The sequence below is a fragment of the Colletotrichum orchidophilum genome, assembly GCF_001831195.1.
Source record: "Colletotrichum orchidophilum strain IMI 309357 chromosome Unknown Scaffold_30.1, whole genome shotgun sequence".
Taxonomy (NCBI): Eukaryota; Fungi; Ascomycota; class Sordariomycetes; order Glomerellales; family Glomerellaceae; genus Colletotrichum; species Colletotrichum orchidophilum.
The window spans coordinates 226,551-240,990 of NW_019172986.1; the positions used below are offsets into that span (position 1 = coordinate 226,551).

Consider the following 14,440-nt stretch of genomic DNA (forward strand, 5'->3'; position numbering starts at 1 on the left):
CAGGCCGTTAGCTGTCCTCTTTTTTTGGCTGATGGATCCTGATTCCTGGGGTTAGCACGTTTTGGAGCTCCTACCCCTGCTGTACGCTAGGACTGCTCAGGCCAGGCACCTTGCCACGCTTGCTTTGCCAACTACAGCGCACCTCTTACCAGGCTACCACTGCCTTACAGTAATAGGTTGGCATATGTTCCTTCTCCCGCTGCGTCACTCCCCAAGAAGGCTGGAACATCGAACCTTGCCTCAGGCTTTGACACTTGCGCCACAGCAGCCTTGCAACACTAGCCACACCAACTTTTTCAGAATCGGCTTCGATGCGAAGCTAGCCGGGCATATGGTATCAATTTCGGTGCAACAATCGCATGTCAAGATCGGCATTATTCTGGTCAATTAATCGCAGTTTCTCCTCTTCCCAAGATTCAACCCGAAGAATTTCATAGTACCCGACCTCAAAGAAACAGACGAAAAAATGGACTCCACGACTGTCAAAAATGCTGTCATGAAGCAGGTCCTCCAGGAGGCAAACCTGGCCAACGCCCGCGTCCTCATCGAGGTAGGTCATCAAGGCACGAGAAAGCAGTGCGAAGACTATAAGACTAATCGGGCAACGATTGCAAAATAGAAACTCCAGGAGAACTGTTTCGAGAAGTGCGTGCCCAAACCCGGCAGCTCGCTGTCCAGCGGCGAGACGACCTGCATGACCTCGTGCATGGAGAAATACATGTCGGCGTGGAACCAGGTCAACCAAGCATACATTAGCCGGATAAAGCAAGAGTCCAGCAACCCCAGCAACCTTCTGTAGTTGGCTCAGGCAAATGAGGTCATCATATGAGAGGGTTGGGAGGTGTTCATTCATGTACTACCACTGTACAACATTATCGTAAAGGGGGAATTGGAAAATCCAGTGGAGGCATCCATTGCGGGAGGAAATTTCAGAAATAGGGAAGCTTCCTGATGTGGGAGTGATGCATCATACAGCGTCAGGAGATCAGGCATCAACGAAATGTACACAAGATTTGCATCAAAGAGCAGAACGAATGAAGGGGTTGCGCTTAGACACGCTGCTGTGCCACCAGGACAGCAAAGATGCGCATAGAGAGATAGAGCCGTTTTGTGGTTCTCAGGGTATCTTGTATAGAAATCTTTACTCCGCCAGGCCCTTCTTCTTCGCCTCTTCCGCCTCACGCTTTCTGGCAAGGTACCGCTCCTTGGCGCTCGAAATCTCCCCGTCCGTCTTCCTCGTCTTGGTAACCCGCTCGACCTTTTCGCGCTCCGCCTCCTCCTCCTCGCGGGACCGCTTGAGGGCCGCCTCCAGCTGCGCCTCGAGCATTCGGGTCTGCCGCTCCCGCATCGCGCCTTTGCCGCCAGAGCCAACGAAGCCGGTGCCGGCGCCGCGCTCCGGCCTGCTCTCCCTCGGCCGCGCAGCCTCCTCCCTGACCTGCGCTTCCTTCTTGGCCCCGACATTGAGACCACCCCTGAGCAGCTGCCGCTTGTCCACCACCTGCCCATCCTCGTTGACAACGACGGCACCGCCTTTCTGGTTAATCTCCTGCGCAAGATCGGCCTCGGACTTCTCTTTTGATGCATCGTCCTCTTCCGGCACCGTCGGACCGGCCTTGGCTTTGTCCTCCGCCGCTTTTACAACCTCAGCATGCCTCTCCTCGCCCTTGTTGAGAAGATTCTTGTAGAAAGCGCTCATACCACCCGTCTTGTTCTTCTTGGCCTCCTCTTCCTCCCGTCTCCTCTCCTCCTCCTCGATCCGCCGGTTCTCCTCTTGCTGCTTCTTGTATGCCTCTGTGACAAATTTCTCCTTGTCGGCATACTCTTCACCTTCGGCCTCTCGCTCCCTCGCAATCTTCTTCTCTTCCGCAATCAGCGCATCACGTTTCCGTACATCAGCCGCCGCGAGCAGACTCTTCATGTACTTGGGCTTCCTCTCCACATCCTCCTTGGTCGTCTTCTTCTGCGGTTTGAAAGATTCGTAAACGCCGTCGTAGTCGTATACACTCGGATCGAGCTCTTCCGCCGCCTCGGCGTGTTTTTTGGATGCGAGCGAGCCGGAGAGGTCACCAAACATGGTGCTTTCTTGCTTCTTGGCCCTACTCGTGGGTGGTTGTGTCGGTAGCGCATTCTTGCTCTTGCTCCTCTTCCCTCCATTTTCTTGTCTACTGGACGAGGAGTCGACTTCGAAACCGCCTAGCTCGTCCAGCGACTCAATCTTGGTTCCCGAATTGGGCGCATCGTTGTCGGAGTCGTCGTCGCCGCCAAACGCTTTAGCACCGAATGGTTTCCGTTTTCCGGGGGCCGGTTTTGATGCGCCTGGCTTTTTGCCTAGGCTGAGACCGAATGACAAGCCTGGTTTACTCATCGTGTAGTGTGGTGATGGTAAGTTGAAAGCTTGAAGTAAAGGCAAATAAAAGATGCGACGCGCAGGTGATAGCATACCTTACTGTGCACGGTCCACCTGCAGCTCCACTATTGCATTCGGCTGCTGTACCCCGGCCTCCAGCCGAAGCCGGAGTGGGGCCGACATCCTCTCTTAAATCCCCTTCAACGACACAGCAAAGAAGGCTCGCACCTGGTCAGCTTCGGTATCGAAGTGTCCTTCTAACCGATTAGATACCTGGCCCCTAGTACTGGATACAGAATAACTCTTGCAGCCCATGCGTCATATTTTGATTATTAGATTGTATTCGTATGGGGGAATCTATGGAACGTAAGTCTATCTCATGGACAGGCGCTGGATCTCGCACCGCTATTAAACCATTCTATGTACCCCTGACATTTGGGTGTGCTGTTCACGACTGCTTCCCAAAGCCCCAGGCGCGGGAACACCAAGCCAAAACTCCTAACGATGCGCTCTCCCCAGCTCTTGGTAGAGACTCCAAATTCGTGCAAGGCGGTGGTACTCTCAAGCAATAAAAGAAAAAAGCATCTGTCGTCCATAGCAGAAATCATAGCCGCACCCGTCCTTCGCCGCCGAACCAGCGTCGGATATCAGACTCGACGCCACCACCGTTACCGTTGCCGTTACCGCTACCGCTACCGTTTCGTGGCTCGTCATCGTCGCCTCCCATCCATTTCGGTTTCTTGATGTCTTGGAACCATTGCGGAGGCTCAAAAGTATCCATCGTGTTCTTCATCCGATGACCCAGAGACTCGAAAAAGTTCTGGTCCTCCTCGGGTTCATCACCGTGCGGCCTGTTCCGAGACGATTGGTCCGGTTGACGGTTGATGGTGGCCCGTACTGGAGACCTTGCGGGGGATGCTACGAGGCCGTTGCGTCCATCAGGTATCGTGAGGACAGGGGCGGACCTTCCACCCGACTCCAGCCTAGCGAAAGCCTCTTCGCGACGACGCAAGGCAGAATTGCCGCCCAGTTCACGTTCAATAAGATCGCGACCTTCCCTCCATGATCCCGTGCCAAAGACCCGTCCATCGACATTTGCATCGTCGTCGTCAATGAACTCGCCGTCGAAGCCAAACAAGCGCTTGACTTTCCCGTACAGACCGAACAGAGTGGCTGCCACTGGGAGCAGGACAAAAACGGGGAAAAGGTAGTCTGCCCAGCGGCCCAGGGGAGTAAAGTTGACGAGCGTTCCGAGGAAGCCATAGAATCGCGTCTTCTTGTAAATTTCGCCAGACAGGAAGGTCATGAAGTTGTATGATAGAGGAACGCTGAGCTTCGCAACTTGCCCAGAATACCAAAATGCCGATTCATATGCTGTATTACGCTTCACGAGCGCACGCCCGCGCCAAGTCTTCACCTCTGTCATGGTAATGAAGGTTGCCGTACACATGTAGAGAAGCCAAAGAACCGAGATGAGTTGACCGGCGAAACCAACCTGGCCCTTCTCTCCGACCCAGTGATGGACAACTGTCAGACGAATGACGGACAGCTGAGGGAATGCGGCCTTGACCAGTTCGGACCATATGATCAGAACCGAAGCTGCTGCCAGAAACACACCCAGGGCGATGCAGGCATAGGGCTCGAAATAGTAGTAGTAAATATATCTGGTGTATGGCGTGTGAATGGTGAATCGATCCCAGAATCCGGCGTGGGGTGAAGGGGCGGTGAATTCCAGCTTCTTGGAGGCGGCCGAGTCCAGAATGGCCTGTGTGTCAGAGGCGTCCTTCAGCAAATCGTTCCACTCGTTCACATAACGGGACCGTGTGTGCCGGGCTCGCATCAACTTTCTTGATAAGTCTGCCATGAACTTTTCCGTGATAACGGTCGGCAGGGCACGAGTGTCGCCCACTACTGTCCGCGGTTGCGACTCAGGCATGTTGGCGCTTTCGACAAGCTCGTCGATCCACTCGGTGAACTTGACTGCGCTGCCAGTCTTCCGACGCCCTAGCTCGGATACTTGGAGTTCCACATCCTCCAGGTTCAGTAGTGAATCCTCCATCTTCTCGTGTAATTTCGGCGCACGGATCTGTAGCCTGCGGAGTCTGCCACTAATAGACGCATACCGAAGCAGTCGACGGGGAACAGAGACCAACCCGTGTCCCATGAGGTAGATCGCAAACACTAAACCGTAGAAATATGCGAGTGCCATGAAGGAGGCTTTGAATTCCAAGGCACCAATTCCATATCTGGCAAAAAGGTACGTGAGGCCGATGGCGGCACTTCCAAACACCATCGCGTGGTATTGTGCATTTTGACGGAGCGAGTACTTTAGACAATCTTGTGGTTCGCGGTAGCCGGAGTCGGAGTATTCGCCGAGGATGGGAAGAATGAACCTGTAGCGAGCGATCAGCAAAATGGCAAAGCAGGACAAGTCCAGCGAGCCACATACCATGTCAAGGCGAAGGTAAGCCAGTACGTTATCCTCCATGATACCAGAAGCAATCGCTGGGGGAGCCAGACACCGCGCGTAGCCTCATCGTCGGTCCTAGCGCTTGAAGCCAAATCAATCGGTACAAGCAATACCATACATGCAGGCAGCCATAATGCGAAGAAAATCGGAACCAAGTAGAAAGCGGGAGTGGTTCGTAGAGGTAGGAAATGGCGTAGAATCAGGAGGACGATGACGGAAATGACGAGGAGCGCAAGAAGCGCAAAGATTTCCGATGGCACCGGCGACGAGGCGCTCACTACGTGAATCATTTTGTCGTTGTCGGGACAGCGTCCATGAGGCGCTGTGCTTCCAGTTTTGTCAGTCTTTGGTATTTGTCGTCGCAGATGTTGTAGAATGCTTTGTCGTTTGAGAGAAATATTTCGCTGGGTGGGAGGCTTCGTAATGCGCACCGGAAGACGAGGGAAGATCCGTAGGCTTCCGGAAGTCTGTATCGGAAGCGCCTGCACACCTGTAGGAATGTTTTGACACAGGAGATCAGACTGCGAGGACTAGGTCATGTGCACGGGCCCGGACTGTTGGAAGGTCCGCAAACGAGCGGGTCTACGTCATCTGCACGGCACTCGCAAGTGTCCACCTTGTATTGTCCCCTCCAGTTTAGTTGATGAAGACCTTCCGGACCGGCGGACCCAAACGCTCGTTCCCGGCAGATCCGCTTTTTCTCCTGAAGCGGCCCGTCGTTCAGGGCGTGGATTTGCACCTCAGCTCAGGCTGCATCCACTGTTCTTCAAATCACAGAAGCGAGCGGTTGAGGTCCCGTTTTCGTCAATCTGCTGCGATGCCATTCTACACCATGGAGACCCCTGACCGGTGTCGATCGGAATCATATGTGCTCAACAAATGACACAGTCCCCGAAAACCTGCCGAGTTGGCCAGCATCGTAGTTGATCCCACAGAGGCGACCAATATCGACGGGGCCATTCCATGTTTGCCATTGGGATGAGCCATCTTGTAGACAACTTGCCTCGTTGTACATACCAAAGACCATGTGCCAGGAGGATGACTGAGACTAGCAATGCTGAATTTGACTTACCTTATTTTCCTAATAAGACATTGTTCATGATATACAGATCCAGAGAATGGGGTTTGGAATCGAATAATTTGTACTCGATCGTCTTCATTATCGGGTCACAGAAGGTCGGCCTCTAAAAAAATGTTCATGTTCTGTCCCCGCCCTCTTCCGGGTATCACAGCATGTGCCAAGGTACACATATCATCAGATGCTCAAGTTAGGCGCCTATAACCCACTGGAGTTTCTTCAGTTCCTCATTCAAGACCAGCAGCAACAGTAACCGTGATGGAGTTGTTTCTTTCCAAATTCAGGTCAACAGAAAATTTCCATAACGATGATGTAGAATAGCCAAGGGTCAATCTACTGAGTCCATCAGTGCCTCACATTAGACTTTTGGACAACATAATACACCGTCACTACATCCTGATGTAATAACCTAAAGCCCCCCAATGTTTCAACAACTTAGCAGATTACCATTCACAAGCGACATTTCGAAACTCATCTCTGGATTCAATCATCAGAGTACTAACCTCAATCAAAGCGACGGGACATGAAACTGGAGAGCTGAATCAAACGACAGAGCTAACTTCTTCATTACCGCTTGCTGTTAAGTCTCCACGAGAATTATAAGAAAATGGGGAATAAAAACACCCCGCTGCCACTTACTTATCAACCTAGCATTTCTCAACACGGAACAAACCACAAGGAGGGAATGACAAGACTACAGCATCATCCCGTGAGAGAGGGCCGTCCAACATGAAGGGGCTCGCTCAACACCTGTTAAGCGGTTGGGCGTCTCCAAGGGAGTTGTCAAAGAGTCATTAATTCTCACTCGTGTCGCCAGCCCGCCTGGTCGAGGCCCATCTCATATCAAACAAGTCTACTTTCAGAAAACTGAGGACACCTTGAAACTGGGCAAATCACTTCACTTCTTCGAAACGACGTCACCCTGAAAACCAAAGTCAAAAGTAAAAGAAAAAAAACCAACTAAACTCGCGTTGAATTCCAGTCGTTCCCCCGTCCTCCCTGATCCAGGATAATCACAATAACAATACATGTGTAAGAGGAAGTTTTCATGCGCTCGTCCTCTCTTACTTCGACCCAGTGTCCTTCACACACACACCTTCCCGCTCGCTGCGTCGCTCCCTCTACATACCGTTCCTTTTTGACTCCTTTTAGTGAGTCCCCTTACTCCCAACTGAGGCGTTAGCAGGTCGCCTGTGCAAGTCAATTCGTCTTCCACCCCGATCCTTTAACCCAACCGTCGTCCAGATGAAAAGTCCCGACCCGTCGCCGCCACCGTCCTAGCTTAGCGCCGCTACGTAATGTGATGCTGGAACCAAGGGGACCTTCCCGAATCCCAACTCCAGAACGCAATCACCGCACAAATAGACAGGAGAGAAACAAGTAAAAAAAAAGTCTTCTTTTTGGTCGTGAAAAACGAACTCGGTTTTAACTCCCAGCGACTATGAGCTTTTCCACTGAAAGAATAAGGAAAGGGGGGGAGGGGAAGTCTTTCTGAGTTCCCGCCGATGTATAGACCAAGTATGCAAAACCAAAGCCGACATCACATTGGGCCACTTCGGGAAGCTAGTCACCATGGCCAGCCCCCCAAAGAATCCGATGTGCGCAGATGGCTTCTTACCCGCGCAACCCCAGCCAGGAGTCCAAGGGGGGCTGGAAGCTTATCTGGTGCCTCCAAAGGCAAAATTGCCGAAGACCCCGCCTCCCCCGCCTGGGGTCATCGGCCCCATGGAGATGCCATTGGTGTTATGTGCTTGCGCGGCAGGTGTGCTCACGAGACCAACACTCCCGGTATTGGGCGTACTCGGCGTTCCGTTGTGCTGGCCATTGGGACCCTGATTTTGCGCCGTGTCTTGGTTGCCGCCGTTGTTACCGAACGGCAACCTCTCTAGGACCAGGAGCTCCGGGATACCCAACCCCCAGACCTTGCCTACATGCTCTTCGGGGATCTCCCCATTAAAGATCTTATCCCGCATCTGGAAGAAGACCTTGCCCGTGAGCAGGGAGTCAGAACCGGCCTGGTGCGCATTGCCCACGCGCTTAATCTTCAGGGAATCGGCAATGTTCTCGAGGCCGGATTTGTGTTCAAACTTCTGGAGGATATCCGCGCTACTGGGATCGCTGGGAGTAAGGAGCCCAGAGTTGTGAAGTCGGATGGCGTGCTTCATGAGGTGCTTGACATCATAAGCCGATGGGAAGTACAGCTTCATGACTTGATCGAAATCCGCTTCGTCGTTAGGAAGGTCGTTGCAGGTTAACAACTTTGTGAGGTAGCCAAAGTCGTAGCCGCCGTGGAAGGAGATCCATTTCACATTGTCAAAGCATACGAGACCGGATGGAATGAGGAGGGAGGCGAATTCATGAGGGTCGATGCCATCTCTCTCGAGAGATGCAAAGTCAATTCCGGCGCTCGATAATGACTCGATCGACTTCTCGTTGTACATGTCGTCTTTGACAGAGAACTTGAAGTTGAACTGCCATGCGTAGGGGAACGGCCCTTGCGACGCCGCTCTTCGTTGAGCAGCACTCAGTTCGATGTCTTGCTGCGAGTTTGGCCTTGCTGGCGGGGTCTCGCCGTCTTCGTTGAAAAGAGTCAGTCCGATTTGGATGACCTTGAGCATGTCGACGTTGGTGCGCAGACACTGGTAGTGGTAGTCGCTCTTTCCCCTAAAAGAGCCCATTGGCCGTGATACGACGCCTGGAAATTCGGTGTCCTGTGATGTAGCCTGTCAGCCCCGTTTCATGAACCCAGATGCTTTGCATATCTGCTAACCATGGCGATGTACGGATACTTGTCGACGAGCTCCCTTAGTACCGCCATCTCCTCGTGGAGGTTGTGCTTCCACACCTCCCTTATCCTCCCCTTGTTCTGCGTCGTCCGTGTCGGCGCCGCGCCGTGATCGAGCCCAAAGTTGTGTTGCGGCTGCCCGTGCTGCTGCTGTTGTTGAAGGCTTGCCGCGTGCGCAAAGCCCATCCGCGCAGCATGGCTTCCGAGCCCGGTGTCGGCGCCGAGGGGGAAGCCGCCATTCAGGCCGGGGGTACCGCCGAGGACGTTTCCGTTCGTGGAGAAGGGGCTGATCTGAGCGGTGTTCGCGTTGAGGTAGGAAGGGTTTCCGCCTAGAGGGGGTCCATGATTCGGGCCGTGGCCTTGGGCATGCGAGGGGAACTGCTGGTGGTATGGCGATATGGTGTTTGGTCCGCCAGGGAACCTAGGTAGCTGTGGCGGCATAACAGACTATGCCTCTCAAGAGGTTCGTACGAGGGGTACGAGATTCACCGCGTCGCCGAGCAAGGTCGTGTCGGTTTCTGAGGGGTTGTGGATGATCCACGGCCCTGCATTTGGGTCTGGAGATGCGAGTGAGGGACCGGGGAATGGGCAGTAGAGAAGCACCTTTGTTCTTCCCCACCGGTCGTCGGATTGCTTTGTCTCGGCTATGTCAGTGAGAGGAAGAGAGAGCTTCGAGGTGGGAGAATTCGTCGCGTCGAGTGATGTCGTTCTTCGTCCTGGAGTCGTGCGGAGCTAAAGCGCTGGCGAGAACGTCTAGTTATCTCTGATTTGGACAGAATGTGTGGATGAGGCCTGAAGGCTTGCTGTGGTTGACCGTGGAGGACGAGGGGTGGTCTGTGCGACGCCCGAACCAGCCAGGTACGTACCACGGTACTTTCCGCCGACAACATCTCAAAGATCTCCAATCAGCTTCGCCCCAACTCGCCTGACCACCACCGAAGCGTCCATTGTTGTACGGCAAGAAGACACTCACACAGCAATTATGCAGCCAACGAGGTGATTTCTTTCTGAAGAGCTCAATTGATCTAGAGTGGTAGAGAGTAGACGGCTAATGCACCTTCGACACCAGGTTAGCGATGGCGGCCGCCCGCGGCCAGAAGCCCAACATCACCGGCTTCGACATGAGAGCCTTCAAGGAGGCGGCCGGCCAGCCCAGATACGACCCCTGGGAGAGAGCGTGAGTGGCACCTGTTCGCCTGGCCCCGACGACACCGCGAAATCCGCTGACGATGGAGATCACAGAGAGTCCTGGAGATACAAGGGCCCCTTCACGCGATTCAACCGGTTCAAGGGATCCTTCCCCGGCCTCGGCATCGCTACCGTCGCCTTTGCCGGCTACTGCGCGTTCGAGTACTTCTTCTTGACCGAAGACCACCACCACGGCGATGCGCACGGAAAGGATCACCACTAGAGTGTCGAACGGATTGGTTGGGGAGACGGAGAGGGGAAATGCTCCGCTGTACATGTACCTCTCGAACCGGTAGACCGGCTCGCTGGAAGGATTTAGATGAGGACGAAATTGTTTTTCCGCTACCAAGATATTGCGTGGCTCTACGACGTGTTGTGAAGTGCCATGTGGTCCTTCTGCTGGAGGCTGCGTGTGAACATGCTTGCAGGGCGTCTTCTCCTTCGATGGTCGCTTAACCACTGCTGGGCCCAGTTCGTTAGGTGATGAGCAAAACAAGGCCATCGAGTCCCAAAAGCAAGATACGAATGGTAGGTTCTCAGTGGGCTTACTGGTGATGACGGAAGCCACTCGCCCCTTCGAATCTGATGGACGAAATGCAGTGGCCTACAGGAACGGTCGCCTCCATAGGTCCCTGCAACAAGACGAGTGCTGTACTGTATTCTTCTTTTCATCAAGTTACATACGGATTTGACGCCGGTCACCTATTTGAGGAGGCAGCAAGCTCGTCCAAAGGTAAACTAATTCATAAACTCGATCAAGAAGTCTACACCCCTAAAAGTCGATTGGCAACAGCCTTCGAAATCTTGTCTTTCCTCTCAGGGACAACTCGTCGTGGCACAGACGTCCGTTTCAACCCATCATCCCATAATTCTCACCTACCTCACCCGTCCAAGCTTCCTTGGCTTCTTCCTTCAACGTCAGCTTCCTGATCCGATCTGAGATTGCGTGCTTACATTCTCTTACGTTTGAAACAACCTTCTTTCTGCTGAGGATTCGACATCATTCAACAATGTCATCTCTAGTGCTGGAGCAAGAAGACAGTCTAGGGCAGTAGCCAGACAGATTTCTTCATTCTCTACCAAATTAAGTAAAAGTGACGAGGTATATGCTCCTATGTTCGCTCAAGATTTCAACAATGCCAGCTCATTGGTATCGCCTTGTCCGTAAATGTCCAAAAACTCCCAACAGGAGAAAAGAATCCCAGAGAACGCCAGTCATGCCGCGGGAGAGTCCCTCGCGCGGTTGGGAGGGTATACGTGTCATACATGATGACACAGTCAGTCAAGTCTAAGCCCGTTGACCACGTCCAGCGCACTATCAACACAATTCTCCAGCTCCTCAACACGATGCTTTAACCCACGATTCTCGTCCCTCAATAGACTGACGGTGTTCCACGCCGCCCGCTCGTCCTGCCCGCGGCAGTTCGAGCACGATGCCGCGCTTCCCTCCTCTTTCGCGGCGTCGCCTGTTACCCCTCTCATGAGTTTCTGGAAAACGCTCGCCTGCTGTGGCGACGGTTTTGACGTGGGCGGCGGCCGTGACGTCCTCGGGGGGCCGAGTGTATTCGATTTTGGCGGCGGTGTTACTGATGTTTCCGCTATGCTGCCCTCGAATACGCTAGGGGCGGCGGTTGTAGGGCTCCGCGACCTCGAGAAGACGCTGGCATCCTCGACACTCTCCTCGTCTGTGTCGAAGCCCGCGCTCTTTCTCCACTTCCTCCTGGCCTGGTCCTCTTCGGCGCCGAGATCTTCGGATATTGACGACCCCTCGGAAATCGGACGGTTCCGTTCACGCATAGCCCGCTCCTCTTGCCTAGCCTTCTTCTCCGCATTCAGCTCAGTCATGAGCTGTCGCATCGACTGCTCCTGCTCGGCGACCTTGGTCGCCATGTTTTCCAGTTGGACCTTGAGGTGTTGGATCCGTGTCTCCGCCTCATCGTTTTCGTCATTCTGAGCGTCCTTTTCCACACGTAATTCTATCAGGGCGGCGTTCTGTCTTTGGTAGGCTATTTGGAACTTTGTTAATAGGCCGACGGCTGTGGACTCGAGGTTTTTAAAGGCTGCAGGCGAGAAGACGTCCCGGTGAGCCGGAGATGTAGGAGGGAACAGCGCCTCCTGGATGTTCATAGACAGCAACTCTTCATCCTGCTTTGGGCTGACTTGTGTCTGAGTGTTCTTAGAGAAGGGTGGGCTGAAGAAGGCGAACCGTGATGTACCCGGCGAAGTTCCCTTCGTTGTCGTCTCAGTTGAACCGGTTTGCCTTCTCCGTAGCCTGTTCGCGGGCGTCCCTTCCATTGCTTCGTCATTCGGCTTGGCTTCCTCTGTATTGTTGCGAGATCCACCCAACCAGCCGCTCAGTATACCTCCTCGCGTGGCATCTGATGGCTTCCTGCTGTCCCCGGTGAGAGGCATGTTGACCGATAAGGGTCGGCCAGTCCCTCGCTCAAGGGATGGCGAGAAGGTGACTTGATGGACGGATTTGCTGGTAGAAGGGAAGTTTGGAACTGATTGCTGTCTCTGGTGATTTGAGTGTAGTCGAGGAAAGCCTCGATCGTCTCCAGATGAGCTAATGCGACACGGCTCGGGCTGGACAGGCGGGTTGATGTTTAAGGCAGCACCGGGGGTAACGCTCGGGGAAGCAGGATCGTCTTCTAGATCAACGCTCTCAGGCCCATGTGCACGGCGTAAAGTTTGAGTCCTGTCCATTCCAGAGGATTTGGTTGGGCATGGAAAAGACATCGGGGATTCGGGTGTGGAGGCGGCGGCGTGACGGCTTAGCATGATGGGTTAATGTTTCGTGTGGGACTGGCAATATGTATCTCCCAGCTTGAGCCTAGCTGTTCGGCCGGGGGTATCGCGGGCTTGCTCGCAGCCAGACCAGGAACGCAAATGGATCAACTCAGGCCACAAACAACGGATGGGGAGGGGCGGTCTTCGCGAGCTAGGAGCAACCTAGAGTCAAGACGGACTTTTTCGAGGGAAGAGCGTTGGAACTTTAGGGTGGGAGGCTGCTGGTCCTCGCCCGCTCGGTAGGGATGGGTTAAGCTGGGACAAAGGGGACGGAGAGACTTTTGGCGTGATGAGATGCCAGGTCCCCCTGCAAGCGAGAATGAAGAGCGCCGGTCGGACTAGGGAAACTTGACAGGCGACGGACGGCCAAGCACAACTCGCATGAACCTCTTGTTGAATCGATGAAGACGGCCCCGCGGTGCCCGGTCCTTGCAGATTTGCAGAGTAGTATGGTCGCACAAGATGGTCGCACAGCAAGCTAAAGGTGCGCAAGCAGCCACAGATTGTAGACAAAGTGACGAGAGCGTTCGGCTTGGAAGGCGTCGGCGGCGCGGGCTGCTGTAAGCCGTCGCAGCTGTCAAAGTCGCAGGTGAGTACACGACTGCGCTTGTGGCTGAGGGCTAGTCGCAATTATTCCGATCCAAGGCTTGTTAATGTTCAGCCGCTGCCTCCAATGTTGTGACTATGCAAAAAGGATCGAGGGTGCTGTGTACGGAGTAGAGTGTAGGCATAAAAGAGCGGAGAAATAGCTATCCTGCTCAAGACTTCAATGTCGAAAATCGGCCAGAGGAAATGTGATAATAAGAGTGGATGGACGAGGCCCCGAGTCAGGATGGGCGTACAGACAGGCAAACGTCGTTTCGTTTCGATTTGTGCGTATGAATGGATAACAGGCGGCGAGTATCCATCAGTGTTGAGCCAGGCGTGTCGGGCAGGTATTCGTGACTATCAGTGCGGCCTAGGAGTCGTGAGGCTGCATAAGGTAGCCGGTACAACGTATCCGTGGTGCAGATGTCGAAGAAACGGGGAAGACCCCAGGTTTCACGCAGAAAAGGCGTGTGTGTCTGTTCCCACGAGGCCGGCGCTGCAGGGGGCGTCGACGTTATGACGACGAGTGACGGAGAGTGATAAAAAAGCCTTGGTTTTTCCTTCGATGTGCGCGGGTGAGAGAAGGGGGGAAAAGGTTCAAGCCGACAGCCACCGGACGAGAAAACAAACGCCAGGAGGTCCCTGATAAACAAACAGTAGAACCGGGCAGAAGGCGACGACGTGGGCGACGTCAACATGCAGCAATTGGCGGTGGTTGGGCTTCTCCATCCCGTCTCCAGCAACCTGGCCGTGGACCCCTGTGGCCATTTGGGGCCTTGGGCAGTGAAAAGCGGACCAGCAGCGTGGTGCAGCACTGCAGTTTGACCAGTCCCAGTCCCAGTTCCAGACTCCGAAATGGCCCAGCAATTGCCATTCAGTCTGTCATCACTTGTTATCACTTGCCGTCACTTGCACATGCAAACGGACAACCCTCTCTCGCCTTCCCCCTTCCTTGCAGTGAGTGTCCAACGCACCGCCGAGCGCTCTTGCCCAATTGATGGGCACTTCCTCCTCTCCCTCTTCATTAATGGAGCACGCACCACACGTCGTCGTGGTCCGTGCATGCTCTCTCGTGGACCCTGAAATCACATTGCAACTTCAACAGCCTGACCACCAGATGATTCCTCACCACTGAGTCGTGTCTTTGGCTTGTGCTTTTGCTCGTGCTCATACCCGTGCCCGAGAGGTTTGACA

At 54.0% G+C, this 14,440-nt stretch overlaps 6 protein-coding genes across 6 annotated transcripts; 2 read left to right on the forward strand and 4 right to left on the reverse strand.

Annotated features, from left to right (window-relative positions):
* Positions 1-466: 466 nt before the first annotated feature.
* On the forward strand, positions 467-799 carry CORC01_04563 (mitochondrial import inner membrane translocase subunit TIM13; the record flags this gene model as incomplete). The annotated part of the gene is made up of 2 exons (XM_022616210.1): positions 467-550; positions 620-799. 2 exons carry the CDS (start codon positions 467-469, stop codon positions 797-799), a joined length of 264 nt encoding a protein of 87 aa, XP_022477299.1.
* Positions 800-1,141: 342 nt separating this feature from the next.
* Positions 1,142-2,365, reverse strand: CORC01_04564 (coiled-coil domain-containing protein 55; the record flags this gene model as incomplete). Its single annotated transcript, XM_022616211.1, has 1 exon — positions 1,142-2,365. One exon carries the CDS (start codon positions 2,363-2,365, stop codon positions 1,142-1,144), a length of 1,224 nt encoding a protein of 407 aa, XP_022477300.1.
* A 586-nt stretch (positions 2,366-2,951) lies between these two features.
* On the reverse strand, positions 2,952-5,107 carry CORC01_04565 (LMBR1 domain-containing protein; the record flags this gene model as incomplete). Its single annotated transcript, XM_022616212.1, has 2 exons — positions 2,952-4,740; positions 4,797-5,107. The coding sequence occupies 2 exons, from the start codon at positions 5,105-5,107 to the stop codon at positions 2,952-2,954; spliced, it is 2,100 nt and encodes a 699-aa protein (XP_022477301.1).
* A 2,446-nt stretch (positions 5,108-7,553) lies between these two features.
* Positions 7,554-9,121, reverse strand: CORC01_04566 (CAF1 family ribonuclease; the record flags this gene model as incomplete). Its single annotated transcript, XM_022616213.1, has 2 exons — positions 7,554-8,606; positions 8,666-9,121. The coding sequence occupies 2 exons, from the start codon at positions 9,119-9,121 to the stop codon at positions 7,554-7,556; spliced, it is 1,509 nt and encodes a 502-aa protein (XP_022477302.1).
* Positions 9,122-9,756: 635 nt separating this feature from the next.
* Positions 9,757-10,091, forward strand: CORC01_04567 (NADH-ubiquinone oxidoreductase B12 subunit; the record flags this gene model as incomplete). Its single annotated transcript, XM_022616214.1, has 2 exons — positions 9,757-9,857; positions 9,923-10,091. The coding sequence occupies 2 exons, from the start codon at positions 9,757-9,759 to the stop codon at positions 10,089-10,091; spliced, it is 270 nt and encodes an 89-aa protein (XP_022477303.1).
* A 1,055-nt stretch (positions 10,092-11,146) lies between these two features.
* Positions 11,147-12,280, reverse strand: CORC01_04568 (uncharacterized protein; the record flags this gene model as incomplete). Its single annotated transcript, XM_022616215.1, has 1 exon — positions 11,147-12,280. One exon carries the CDS (start codon positions 12,278-12,280, stop codon positions 11,147-11,149), a length of 1,134 nt encoding a protein of 377 aa, XP_022477304.1.
* Positions 12,281-14,440: the final 2,160 nt, after the last annotated feature.